General features: G+C 37.1%; 1 protein-coding gene across 1 annotated transcript in view; it reads right to left on the bottom strand.

Annotated features, from left to right (window-relative positions):
• Nucleotides 1-14,627, bottom strand: part of Peritrophin-A (Peritrophin A) — a 45,016-nt gene extending 30,389 nt beyond the window's left edge. Inside the window, exon 1 of the mRNA XM_073972996.1 lies at nt 14,165-14,627. Coding sequence (XP_073829097.1) covers nt 14,165-14,213 — 49 coding nt within the window. The 5' untranslated portion in view covers nt 14,214-14,627. The remainder of the gene's footprint in view (nt 1-14,164) is intronic.
• Between the last annotated feature and the right edge of the window lie 860 nt (nt 14,628-15,487).

The following is a 15,487-nucleotide window of genomic DNA, read 5'->3' as shown; positions in this document are numbered from 1 at the left end:
TTCGACGACCCATATATGTGGAACGGTTAAAGCTATTTGCCCGTATCATGCATTAAATTAAAGTAATAAAAGTACAACAAAGTAGGTAAGTGTTACTGAATTCGAGATAATAAAGTCCCGAAAAGGCCTTAGGGCGAAGATCTATTTTAATTTTATTTTAATTAATTTCTCGTTGGAGTCAAGCTTAATGACCGATGATGTTTGCATGTGAAAAAGGAAAGCCGAAGATTCGGACCCGCACAACCACCATTATGTGACATGTTTCGCCTTTTGTAGAGTCTCATCAGATATATATCGGCCGTGGAATGGCTTCGCTATACATCAAACATTTCCTTTTTCAAATGCAATTTTGTTTTTACAAAGATGGACGTTTGTACATTCATTGTATGGCTTCAATGACAAACGCTTACATAATGTGGTCTTGGAGCCATCTGGGTATAGATGACAACTTGGTGATGAACTCGACTCCTTGCTATGTAGCTCACAATTTTCAAGTTGTTTACCATCCTTTACCCCTCCTGGGGTAAAGTTAAAGTTTAATCTCTTGAACAACAATTAAGTCTAACTTGTAATTATGCTTGGTAAACCTTTTTCTAGGAATATTGGCAGTTTATTTTTCTAAGTTTTAATTGAATATTTCTGGAGAAATTTCTATCTTTGCTTTGCTACGATTTTTGTCCTCTTTTGGATCTTTACGGTGTTTTGCACTATCAGATCAAACAATGCCAGGCAAATAATTTCATGAATAAGGTACCACATATGATTTATCATTTTATTCTTTCCTTTATCTGTTTGTGAATGCCTTTCGTATTAAGTAAATGTGCAAAACCGCATGGTTTAGGTCTTGTTTTGGACCTAAAAAATCGCAGACTATTCTAATAGAAATCGCTTGAATATGTTTGGTTCATGTCCGGATGTGCTTCCAAACTTGCAGTCAAAAATCCCTCTCAATAATTTTTCTAGCAAGTTTGAACAGTGGTACAAAAGCTCTCGACCTAATATCTGCTCGAGCTGGTGAGACCCCATTATTCTAGGCATTTGTACACTGCTAGTTATTGTTTCTCCCATGAGCTACCGTCGGTTTCAGGAACGCCTAGGAGTTGTTCTTTACCTCCATTGAAAGGATAAAATTATTTCTTTCGAAATGGAAGCTTTAGTACAAGGTTTCCTAATTACTTTTACATAAAAATGTGTACACATTATTCGCATAAAATGTACTGGAAATCACATTTTTTATAATAAACTAGCGGACCCGGCGAACTTCGTCTCGCTATTAAGGAATAAAATTTCATACAAAAACTCAATTTTCGATTTTTGCAATTTTCCGACTTTTCCAGAGAGATTTTCCAAAATTTTCTTCCGTAAAGACCTTCTCCTCGAAAATACGAATAACTGACAAAAAATTTTACAGAAATCGGCCTAGCCGTTCTCATTTTATGAATTACTATACATTTTTTACACCATTTATATATATATAGATTTTTGTGGATTTTTTTTAATTTTTAAAAATTGAAGTTGATTTTTACTAACTTCGCCATCCTTCGCCAAATTTTTTGAAGAATCTTCGAAATAGTGTGAAGTCTACAAAAAATTTGGTTCCAGCTGCATATATTAGCATTTCCGTGTGTGACATTAAAAATACTGACGATGTCTCTGGTCGTTTCAGTGAATATTTCGTATTACTGTATCTCAGTATCTTCTTTGTTTTGTGTTTTAATTGTTTGTTTGATTTTTTTCTTTAAATATTTAGACATTTTTGTTTTAGCATCTACTTATGAGTGTATTTTTTACATTTGTATATTTTTTATATATGTATGATGCTACATAAAATATGAAAAACAAGTAAAAATGTAAAGTTCGGTAGCACCGAACTTTTTTATAACCCCTACCATGAAATATTCTGTCCTCAAATGGAATAATTTGTTTCCGTTCCTGTCCACGATACCAGACGGAGGCGTTTTTTGACCACTAACAACTCACAATAGCAAATTACAACCAAGTCGAACCGAAAATGTAGATAAAAAACCTCAGAATAAACGAATCCTGGAGCTAAGACCACAATTTTTGGCGCAGAAAGTTTTTGATCATTGAGAACTCTAAATGGCAAATTACAACCAATTCGGGCCGAAAATGTTGATTAAATATTCAAAATACCTGAAATCGGGAGGTACCGTAAAATGAGGGCTATAACGAAACCTGGACCTAAGACCAACATTTTGGCGCAGAAGGTTTTTGACCATTGGAAACCGCAAATACCAAAGTACAGCCAATTAGGTCCGAAAACGTAGATAAAAGCTTCAAAATTCCTGAAATCGGGTGGTACCGCTACATGGGAGCTATAGGAAAAACTTGACCCATATTGAAGATTTTTTGGCTAAAGTATTTTTTACTTATTTTTTGCATATACTGAAAAAAAAATCAGATTGATCCGACGATTATAAATATTTTTGTCGCACCTTCGCCAAAAGGCGACAAAAATCTTAACAAAGCAAAGATTCCAATTTCTTCAGAAATATTTTATCCAAACTTCCAAACGAACAACTTCTGAAATTCCTAGAAAAAGGTCTGGAACAATTCTTGTTGTTCTAAAGATTAAACATTAACTCCGAATTTTCAGGAGGTGCAAAGGATGGTAAACATCTTGAAAGTTGCGAACTACATAGCAGAGCGTTCTTCAAGTAGTCAGCTGTACCCAGATAGCTCCAAAACCACAAGATGACAGACTCTTGAATAAATTGAAATAAGAACAAAATGTAAAAGACATTTGTTTTCATTCCAAAAATTGATAAAAAGAAAGAAGATGTTTTTTAATAGACTCGTTTTTCGGGACATTGGCTTCTCGAATTCATTAATACTTACGTAGTTTGTTGTTCAGCAAGAATTGTTAAAACAGAATGGCCTTTAATTTAATGCTTAATATGGACAAAAAGCTTTAACCATTCCAGAGAAATGGGTCGCAGAATTCGCTAAATAGCCAAAAAATCGAGATTTTCATAACTTCGAGGCCCCAGTGACACGTGTTAACATATTCCAATTATGCTCAAACTTTGACAGTCTTAAAATCTGACCAAACTAAAAACTTTATGCGGGTGCAATACACCACACTGTCGTAAATGGTCTCAATAACATAATAATCTGCTGAAAAAATCGACGTTACCCGGTCAACAGTCTTAGTTTAGAACATTGTTATGTATTTTTTGATGTTTTTTCCAACTTTAAATGACAATTTTACGACTTTTATGACGATTTTCGGTCAAAATCTGTTTGCATATTTTGCATATTTTTTGCATATTCTGCATATTTTTTGCATATTTTGCATATTTTTTGCATATTTTGCATATTTTTTGCATATTTTGCATATTTTGTATATTTTTTGCATATTTTGCATATTTTTTGGCATATTTTTTGCATATTTTTTGCATATATTTTGCATATTTTTTGCATATTTTTTGCATGTTTTTGATATGACCCCAAATATCGAAAAATTGACCTTTAAAACGCCTAGATCCAAACTTTGAGTCCAATCGGATGAGAAATAAAAAACATGCAAAAATCCGATGTCTAGTTATGTCCATGTCAAACTTAAATGCAGAAGGTATATAATGTGGTGTGGCGATCCGGCCACCTAACTTCATCTTAGATCTTAGAATGTCCATATGTATTTATGCAAATTGCTTCATTCCATTTCTCCTTGTCCATATTGAAATAAATATTTATTTAAAATATCAAAGTTCAATGTGAGCATTAAGATGATGCAAATTCTTTAAATGAAATAACTGAAATTATTCTCTTGCTTGAAAAGATTACATTTAAATCTCTAATTGAATCGGATTTGTTTGCTAATAATAACATTGAGAGTATAGAAGGTAAATCAGAAGAATAATGAGTAATCCGGATTGAATTTTCAAGATAAATACAATACAATATCGTTTATTTAATAATAATTCTTGGATTAAATAACTAATCTATTCTAAAGTCGGTTTCAAACACCCGGGTTACATGTAACCCGAAAAAATGTTTTAGGACTTAAGTGGATTCGGTTGGCTGGATTGTAGGCAGCATGGTCTTTGTTTGGTGCATATAAACCTGCACCATAATAAATCGGCGACTGCCGTACTCCTTCTCGCCCTTACAAGATCCGAAGAAGACATCGTTCTGATTCAGGAAACCTCTTTGCATAAAAATAAAGATTTTGGACTAAACGATGGCCGCTATTCCTTATCTACACTTCAAATTGGAAGAAGGTAAGAACTTGTAGCAAAGAAAAGTCTAAATCATATTGAACTCTACAATAACAATGATGTCGATCGACCTAAGTGAGGCTGGAAGTAGGCTCGGGAAGGGGATTGGTACTAGCCTCGGTCTAATGCAAATGTTTATTACTTCTCTCAAGTTTTCACGTGATTCCCATGAGAAATCATGACCATTAACATATACTGGGAAGAGATATCAACCAGTTTCATGGAAAAAAAGAGTTGGAAAACTTCAGGAAAGGTATACAAGAGGGACTAAACTTAATTCACATTGAGACCTATATAAGGATGGGTTTTTTCCTATTCCTAATGCACAAAATTAAATTTAAACTGAATTTAGGTATTTCAATATGGCAATGCTGTAAAAGAGAATCCATATTCATGTAAGAGAGAGAGAGCTCGGAGAGACAATTTGCATTGCAAACAACAACAAAACAGTTGTTTACCAACGATCAGCTGTTTCGGAAATGAAGAAACTGTCGTCTGTCAGCGTAAAATTAAATGCAGATCTTAATGCAAATTAACGCTGCCGTCTGTTCAGGGTATAAGAGTGAAGTCAAGGAATGCTTGGGCGATCAATACTTTTCAACCCTATAAAACACCTGGACCGATGGTTTGATTTCGGCGATGCTTAAAAACGAACCAACTTTCTTGATTACTAGAGTTGTGTCGTTCATGAACGAACCGGTTCAAAGGAACGATTCCGTGAAAAGAACGAACGGATCCGTATCCAGCTCATTCTTTTATATCGTTCATTTAGATCCCCGATGGACGAGTCATTGCTGCTTACAAAACAAAACCACCACCATTAGCTTTGCATACACACAAGCAAGCAAAAAAAAACAAATGCTTTGGTTTTGCAGTCAAACTCTAAACAAACGCTGCGTTAGCGCAAACAGCACAAATTTCCACACAAAACAAACAATGATTCAGAGAGCTACTCTCGCTCAGTAACAGCACATCTCGGTCATAACTTTCTTTTGCATCATTCGTTCATCTGGTTCTTTCATATCAAATCCAGAAACAAAACCACCCCCATTAGCACACAATGTGTCATTCGTGAACGAACATTTTCAAAAGAACGACGGAGTCATATGCAGCAGAGAACGAACGACTTCAAAAGAAAATAACACAGTCAAATGTATTGTTGAACGAAAAAGAGCCAACGAACGAACTAAACGACCCGGATCTTTTTGGTGAACGGAATGAAAAAGATCGATCCGCTCAATGAACGAGATTGCCCAACACTATTGATTACCACACTGAAGCAACATTTTAGAGCTTGCCTGCTAACGGCCCTATGGAAAGATGTGACAGTGGCGTACATTTTCAAGGCTGGAGAGCCAAGTCACTCCTTACCGAAGGACTATAGACCGATTAGTATCTCTTTTTTTCTAATGAAACATTAGAAAAAATATAGAAAAGAACATGAACGACTAGAATCACACATTGGCTGCCTTTCTAGACATAGAAGGAGCGTTCAGTGATGTGAAACTCGAATTTATCCATTCGGCTCTAGAGCTACTAAGTTTCCCCACTACTTTATCTAATTGGATTGATAGAATGCTGGAAAGCGGACAAATTAACTCAAATATTGGAGAGAGTTATGCAAGAAAGTCAATCATTAAAGGCAGGAGAATTATCTCTTTTGCTGTGACTTCTGACAGTGAACAGGGTACTCAAGGAATTTGATAGACTAGAAACTAGGGTAGTTGCCTATGCAGATGACGAGTCATTCTAATTAGTGGGAAATTTTTGTACACGCTGTCTTAACTCATACAAGGTGCACTAACTCGCAGGGCTCATCATAATTGGGCCATTGCACAGTGGATCCACTTGTATGGAGAAAGTGGCCAAAAATATTTAGAGTGTAAAAATCAAGCCAATGCGCCGATTACAGCTTTGTGCTGCTGTGAAGAGTATTTTAAGAAGCCACGAGCGTAACATTCTCCCCCCATTCCCCTCTGGAGGGGGTATACGGTAAGATTTTTTTTATGCTGTTAATACAAAATGACATGAACAAAGGTCCCGATTATCTTATGATGCAAATATAGGTTTGGGGAAACAAAACAATCTCCAAAACAACATAAAATCCAACCAATTTAGCGGATTAAAAAAATCAACATTTTTGTCTGAAAATTGGTAAAATTTTTAATATAGATCTTATTGCGTTCTTCCTGGAAGGCACGTACCGCCAACGTAAGACAAATTTGGAAGAAGATTTCTTCATCTTGCCACTGGTACCAATTATGTTAATGTACGTGGTCAGATAACAGAGTTATACGCTAATATATCCATAGAAACCCTATTCTAGGGCAGCTTTAGTCAGCGATACACCATTTTTAGTCTGGCACTAGATGACAGCTGATTTTAATACTGAATAATCTTAAACCCATGACCTACTTTGGAAAAGTATTCCCGAGGTGGGCACTGGTGGGCATTATGACTAAAACCTTAGGTCAAATTTAATTACATGATCGAATTGGCGTTACAAAATACACTAAGAAAATATGCAGCTAACTAGAATTCCACAACACGCAAAAACACTATTTTTAATAAAAATTAAGCTATTACCTCCTCCTTCAAAATCCACTATATTATTTTGCTATACAAATTAGTTTCGCGATATTTTGAATATATTTATTTGCACTTAAAATATAGGTTGTACTCACAACAAAAAATATAAGTCAAATGTTCCGACTTTTGAAGATATTCTTAAGAAGATCGCGTTCGAATAAAACAAAAATTAATATATTTTTAAAAAGGTCCATGTCATAGCTGTCAGAGTTGCCAGATGTTGTACCAAAATTTTGACATTCATATTTTTATTTTTGGTCAATGGGTGGATCCACTGTGCATTGGGGTGGCGGGCCCTAAGCAATACTTGGAATCTGTCCAAGTTAGCTACCGTTCAGCGTGCTGGATCAGTTTCTATCACTGGAACAGTGAAAAGTTCACGCCAGACACCGTTCAACCATTGAATATTCTAGTTCAGTAGTGAAGTGCTTTGAGGCTCAGGGAGCTTAACACATGGCGTTGATCAAGGATTGGACATACAAGCGGATTCTACAGCGGATATGTAGCCAGATTGGGGTAAGTGGTAGGGGTACTAAAACCCACTACATTTCGGCACCTCTGGTCTTTGACACAACAGGCTTAACAATCCCAGACAGGAATGAGTGAGCACAGGACAGGCAATTTCCTGACAGTCTATCTATCTTCACTATTGTGAAGAACTGAGCATCAAACGCTCGTATAAACATAACAATAGCGGTCTTTCAGGAAGATACCTTTGCAGTGTTGAAAGCCTTAAGGCCTCGGTACAATATCAACTTGCTTTTTTGCATAAGTAATTTATGGTAAAAGACTAAAACTCAAAGGTGCAATTTAGTTCGACTAAAGCAAGAATGCCAAGCTGCTTATATACCTTTAGAGCTACTAGTGCGAATGACAGGTAGGGTAGTCGTAGTATACGTGGATAGCCAGACTGTTCTTCTCTATTAAATTTTACATTGTATTATTGAGGGAAATGAGACAGTTGAAGGACTAACTAAACGGTGTTCCCAGTCTCCTGACCTTCAGACGGAGACTGTGTCAAGCCACCGCTTCGCTTCTTCCTCGACAAACTCAACAAGTTCTACGTAAAGAAATGCAAGATGGACCTGGTGCAAGGTATCGTAGTAGATCTGGCCGGCAATCTTGGGACGTAAAACTGCTTCCCTTCTCTTATTTCGTAAATCAGGGATTACACTGACTGCATAAGGTATATGACAAGCAAGTGGGAGAACAACAACATTGAGTACAGCAGGTTATGTCCCAATCTACATTAGGGAAGTTTACTTGCTGCAAGACTCTGTAGGGAATGCAAGTGGAAAAAAATGCTCGTTCTGGGAATTTTCAGGTGGTATCCGAATGAAGCGGCTGCTAACTATACTAAATCATGGGCCTATGTTTACCATTTTTAGTGGAGAAGCTTTATGACTATAGTGAGCCAGAAATATGCCGAAAGCCGGAGGTACCGTTATATGGGGTCTATACTAACTAAAACGTAGACCTAAATTGACAATTTTTAGTGAAGATGTTTTGTGACAACTGGGAATCACAAATGTCAAATTACAGGTTGTTCCGTCAAAAGTTCTCAAAATACCGAAGATCGGGAGGCACCGTTTATAGGACCTATACTAAAACAAGTGAGCAAAGGCTATAGTCGGGACGGGGCCGACCATGTGATACCCTACACCACTACCCCTGTGCATAAGGTTTTCACTGGTAAACATTATAATCCGACTACCACCAAAAATAATATGCCTCTTTCTCTCTGGGACCCCCATAAGCAACCAAACTTTCGTGACCATCCGATCAAAATTACGACCTGTAGTTTGATTGCAAAAACTGGAAGAATTGGATGCATTACCGACCATTGTGGTATCTCCCTTGTTTGACCACCTTCGCCAGCCTGCTTTACGCCAATGTAAAGGTAATATTTTCTTCTTCCATTGACAGGTTTTGCCGTTGGAATACCCCTACTAAAAGCCAATATATTCACAAAGAATAAAACTTTGAATTTGTCTCCAAATGAGTTTTTGCCCATTCCGACCCCTAAATATTATCCGACCATCATTAAAATCAGTAGACTTCTTCATCTGTGGGACCCCCATTAACCCCTAAAATTTCGTGACGATCCGATCAAAATTGCAACCTGTGGCGTGATTACAAACTAATCGGAAAATGGGATGCATTATCGACTATTGCCATATCTCTGCTATTTGACCACCTACGACAACCTACTTTACATGGTTGTAAAGGTGATATTTTCTACTTTCCTGGCCAGGTTTTGCTTTTGATATACCTCTTAAAGAAACGGAGATATTGGGTTTGAAATAAAATGATGACCTTTCTCCAAATAAGTGTTTGCCCATTCCGACCCCTGAATATTATCCGACCATCATCAAAATCAATAGGCTTCTTTCCCTTCGGGACCCCCATTAACCACCAAAATTTCGTGACGATCCGATCAAAATTGCGACCTGTAGCGTGATTACAAAAAAATCGGAAAATGGGATGCATTATCGACTATTGCCATATCTCTGCTATTTGACCACCTACGACAACCTACTTTACATGGTTGTAAAGGTGATATTTTCTACTTTCCTGGCCAGGTTTTGCTTTTGATATACCTCTTAAAGAAACGGAGATATTGGGTTTGAAATAAAATGATGACCTTTCTCCAAATAAGTGTTTGCCCATTCCGACCCCTGAATATTATCCGACCATCATCAAAATCAATAGGCTTCTTTCCCTTTGGGACCCCCATTAACCCCCAAAATTTCGTGACGATCCGATCAAAATTGCGACCTGTAGCGTGATTACAAAAAAATCGGAAAATGGGATGCATTATCGACTATTGCCATATCTCTGCTATTTGACCACCTACGACAACCTACTTTACATGGTTGTAAAGGTGATATTTTCTACTTTCCTGGCCAGGTTTTGCTTTTGATATACCTCTTAAAGAAACAGAGATATTGGGTTTGAAATAAAATGTTGACTTTTCTCCAAATAAGTGTTTGCCCATTCCGACCCCTAAATATTATCCGACCATCACCAAAAACAATGGGCTTCTTCATCTGTGATACCCCCATTAACCCTCAAATTTTCGTGACGATCCGATCAAAATTGCGACCTGTAGCGTGATTTCCAAAAAAAATAGAAAAATGGGATGTATTAACGACTATTGCGATATCTCCGTTATTTGGTTACCTACGCCGACCTAGTTTGCATTATTGTAAAGACGGGATCTTCTACTTTCATAGTCAGGCTTTGCTTTTGGAAAATGTTCAACCAAAGCTGTGATATTCGCCAATATAATTAAAATCGCAAAAATTTAAATTGGGGTTTTATTTGCTACTATTGTGATATCTTCGTCGAAAGGTGATATTTTCTGCTTTCATTGTCAGGTTTTGCTTTTGGTATACCCCATATAGAAGCTGAGATATTCGCTTTGGAAAAAAACGTTGTCTTTTTATCCACCTAAGTTTTTTGCCCTTTCCGACCCCTAAATATTATCCGACCATCAACATCTAAAATTTCGTGACGATCCGATCAAAATTGCGACCTGTAGCGTGATTACAAGGTTTAGATGGACAGACGGACGGACTGACGGACGGACACACATAGCCAGATCGACTCAGCTCGTCGAGACATTCATTTTGGTATATACAAGTATGGGTCTACGACCATTATTTCGATGCGTTACAAACTTTTTGGCCAAAACCAACTTATAATACCCTCCCCACATAGTGGTGTAGGGTATAAACATGGACCTATGTTAATAATTGTGAGTGGAGAAGTTTCATGGCTACAGGTAACCTCAAATTCCAAATTACGGGTACTTCAGTCAAAAAATGCAATTAAAACCCTCAGAATACTGAAAATCTGGAGTTACCGTTATATGGGGGCTAAACCAAAACATATACTTATGTTGAAAATTTTAGGTGAAGACGTTTCACGGCTGCAGGGAACCTCAAATGCCAAATTACAGCTAGTTCGATCAAAAAATGTAGTTAAAATTCTCAAAATACCGAAAATCTGGAGGTATCGTTATAGGGGGCTATATCAAAACGTGGACCTATATCGAAAATTTTTGATGGAGAAGTGTTTGGACCATTTGTTTTGACTGTTTGTAACACGTCGAAATAGTCGTCGGAGACCCTATAAAGTATATATATTCTTGGTAAGCATAAAATTCTAAGTCGATGTAAACATGTCCGTCCGTCCGTCTGTTGAAATCAAGGTACAGCTCGCAATTTTGAAGATAGAGCTTTGTAATTTGGTATAGAAGTTTCTACTACTCCTAGGGTATTTGGTATTGAAAATGGGCTATATCGGTCAACGGTTTGATATAGCCCCCATAGAACGGTACCTTCCGAATTTCGGTATTCTTAAGGTTGTGGACTCAATGTCCCATCGAAAAAGTTGAAATTTGGTATTTAGTCTTTGTTGGGGTAATACCACTCATTCATATAATTCCTACAGGACGGTACCTCCCAATAAGTATTTTGAAGGTTTTAACCTCATTATCACACCGAAATGGCTTAAATTTGGTATTTAGTCTTCGTCCACCTGCAATTTTGCAGTATACATAGATCCAGGTCTACATAAAGCCCCCATAGAACGGTAGCTCCCGATTGTCGGTATGTTGAAGGTTGTGGCACCTCCCGATTTTCGACATTTTCACGGTTGTGGTCTAAGACGCGTTTTACATTTAGCATGTTTTATAAAACGTGCGTCATGTATGTTGTCAATTCCATACAATAGCTTCGTTCCATTACTTTTTTAATGATAAAAGTGTCAAAAGAGCACACTGTCGAAAATGAGTTTCATATACACATTTTTCCAAAATGTACGGGAACGGAAAAATTACAGAAACGTCAAAAAAACTTGAACAAATGTCAAAGTTGGCGTATCAGCCAATCAGAAGCCGGCAAACATGTTGCACATTTTTGCTCGTCCAAATTAGTCGTGTAAAAAGTTTATGAAGAGAAAGCTATTTAGCGCCATTTTTGGTTCAAAGAGAAGTCAACATTTTGCAACTTTTTTGGTGTACGGGAACGCATTTTGGGGGAAAATGTGCAAAATGTGTTATATGCGTAAAAACTTTTTAGTTCTGGAACGAAGCCAATATCTGTCAAATAAATGACATAAATTCCCAAAACACCTGTTTTAAGTGCAAGTGTAAAATGCGTTTCAATGTATAATATCTCTTTGAGGGTACAAAACTTTCCACCTGAATATCCCAACGAAACGGCTGAAATTCGGTATTAAGTCTTCGTTGGGGGTATAAAACTTTCCAAATTAAATTTGTTGGTATAGGTCTACGCCTTTGAAAGTTTTAATCTCATTATCACACAGAAATGGCTGAAAATTGGTATTTAATCTTTTTTAAGGTAAAGTACTTTCACCCAGGTTCATGTCTTCATATAGCCCCCATAGAACGGTACCTCGATTTTTCGGTATTTTGAAGGTTATGGCCTCAATATCCCACCGAAATGGCTGAAATTTAGTATTTAATCTTTGTTCGGGGTAAAAAACTTTCCACCTGAAATTTGTCGATACAGGTCCATGTCTTCATATAGACCCCATAGAACGGTACCTCAGATCTTCGGTATTTTGAAGGTTATGGCCTCAATATCCCACCGAAAGTGCTGAAATTTGGTATTTAATCTTTGTTGGGGTATACAATATTCCTCCTGAAATTTGTCAGCATAGATCCACGCCTTTACATAGCCCCCATACTAGGGTACATCCCGATTTTCGGTGTTTTGAAGGTTGTTGCCTCTATTCTCCACCGAAATATTTGAAATGTGGTACTTAGTCTTCGTTGGGCTATACAACTTTTCACCTGAATTATGTCGGTATAGGTCCACATCTTCATATAGTCCCCAAAGAACGGTACCTCCCGGTTTTCGATATTTTGATGGTTGTGGTATCAATATCCCACCGAAATGGCTGACATTTGGTATTTAGTCTTCGTTGGGGGTATACAAATTTTCACCTGAAGTTTGTCGCTATAGCTCCACGCCTTCATATATCCCCCATGGAACGGTAGATCCCGATTTTCGGTATTTTAATGGTTGTGGCCTAAATATCCCACCGAAATGTCTGGCATTTGATATTTAGTCTTCATTGGGGGTATACAACTTTCCACCTGAAATTTGTCGCTATAGCTCCACGCCTTCATATATCCCCCATGGAACGGTAGATCTAGATTTTCGGTATTTTAATGGTTGTGGCCTAAATATCCCACCGAAATGACTGGCATTTGATATTTAGTCTTCATATTTAGTCTTTCCACCTGCAATTTGTCGCATAGCTCCACGCCTTCATATAGCCCCCAAAAAACGGTATTGCGCGTTACAATTCGGAAAATTGTATATATTGGTCCATGTTTTTAAAAGAACAACGATGAAGCCTTATGATGACTCTTTTAAAGGGAGTATTTATTTTCAGTTAAGATATTCATAGACGAAAGGAAACTAATTGTTCGTATTTATGTACTTCAATACAGTTCATGGTGGAGGGTATAAAAAGTTCGGTCCGGCCGGACTTAACGCTTTTTGACTTGTTAGTATTCCTCTTATGTTAAGAGTACTTCTCCACCAGTTTCATTTTGAAAGATCTTCCGAACATAAAACTGTTGTAAGAACTTTATCTATTGCCCGTTGGAATTGTGTATCTTCATTTAATAGAGGTTTACCCAAGATATGCTCTTACAAAATTCAAATCGTAAGCGATTGTATTCAAATTGATATGCAATTATTTCGCAAAAGACATGAACACTCCCCTTTAAAGCGCGCATGCAGAACACAATCTAATTTTGTAATCCAAATACCAGTAAAACAGAAAAAATGTAAATGGTTCAAGCACTCCACCTGTTTTTTGTTACTCTTTCCGCCCCCACCCTCCTCTTCTATAAGACCGTTCGTTCATTTGGGGTTTCGAACTGTTCAGACTTAGTAATAATAACAATAATTGAAAGTAGGTAACTTAACACAATTGGAATTGATTTAATAATTGGTGGTGGTGGTGGTCAGCAACAAAGAAAAATCACCAGTCATGAGCAACGCAATCAAGGCAGGCAGCCTGGCTACCTTCTGTTGTGTGTGTCTGAATACCAACCACTCTACTCCAGTTATTGGCGAAAATTAAGTCATAACTATAGTATTCTGCAACTACTGGTAACGGGGTAGCTAGCAGCAGCAGTCGCCGACTCCGCATTTGAAAGTAAGCCACGAAGTGCCAAATTGTCTCGGGGCAATTGGCCATAACATTACTGACTCCGATTTTTTGCAGTTTAACAAATTGTTAACGTTCACAATTCATTGGTGATTGGTGGTGGTATATCAACTTACCATATGCGACTAATAGGGTCAATCCTAGGATAATTCCAAATGGTTTCATTTCAGCTGGTTTTTTTCTGGGAAACGTTTGTAAAAGACTCCTCGGCGGTTAATGTCTTTTCAATTTAATTAAATATTCAACACAAATATTTGCATACGTTTTACACGTTTACCAACTGTGAAGGACCGTATGTATGTACGTATGATAATTGGTGATTTACTTCGTTTTTCTTTGTTTTTGCAAAATTGTGTTGAAGGTGTTTTTATTTTGTGGGGGGTTTCACTTCCGTGCGAATAAGTCGGAGCCGACGTTTTAACGGTTACACGTTCCAAACTTAACTAAACCAAATTGGTGAAGCAAAGTTTGCAAAGCTTGTGCGGACGACGTTATGTCTGTCCGGCCGCCAATCGTTCCGTCTATAAAATCTCACGATATGGATATTGCTTCTTTTGTTGTTTTTTCTTTTAATCAAAAAGACAAAAACACAATCGGCAAAGCAACACAAGTAGATTTTATTTAAATTTTGTTAAACTTTGCCCAAGCCTGAGTTTGTTAGGAAAACAATGTTTTTTTGTCGTTTGTTTTGGAATCCACAAAAAGCCCCAACAGAAAGCTTTTACTACCAGAGGAGGTATGATTGAAAGTAACAACTGTGTGGTGTTTGATTTCCAACTCATAGGTTGCATTGCCAATGAAAGGGAAAACAAAAATACACAGTTAATGTGTGTGTGGTGTGTGGATTGATTCATTCATATGTTGCGCATGCGTAATTTAACTAAGGTAACTGACATAGTGGCAGCCGAAAATATCGGTTTGGAGGTTGTTTGTGGTGGTTATGTTGGTAGAGGTTATGGTTGGCTTCAATGCATGTTTAGTTGATGGGGGTCTAGTGTTTTGATCTGTCTGTTGTCGTCTGTTTGTTTATGTTTATGACTACCTAACACCTATTGCAAAATATCTCAGCTAATCATTGGTAGTGTTGCCACATAATTTGTTTATAATTATACGAAATTGGCTCATTATAAAGTTATTGAGGTAGAAACAAAATAAGATAATGGGGTACTATGAACTCCCACATTGACGCATGCGCAAACCAAAACTGGACGTTTTCAGTTATTTGTTGTTTTACATATAATAATCTAAACATTTCTTCATTTTAAAACATTCTTCATTGTTACAGAATTGATATCATTCATTTTTTCCATTATTGAGGGGTTATTTAAGCAATTTTTCTTATAAAACCATTTTCAGGTCCTTCCATCTGGAAAACGGGTGGATTTTTTTACTTTTTCTGCTATGATTCTTTCAGAAATCGTCATCGAGAATGTGGAGAG

This window comes from Musca autumnalis, unplaced genomic scaffold, assembly GCF_047663935.1.
Source record: "Musca autumnalis isolate F117 unplaced genomic scaffold, ASM4766393v1 scaffold_3, whole genome shotgun sequence".
Lineage (NCBI taxonomy): Eukaryota > Metazoa > Arthropoda > Insecta > Diptera > Muscidae > Musca > Musca autumnalis.
This window is presented reverse-complemented; position numbering and strand designations above follow the sequence as displayed.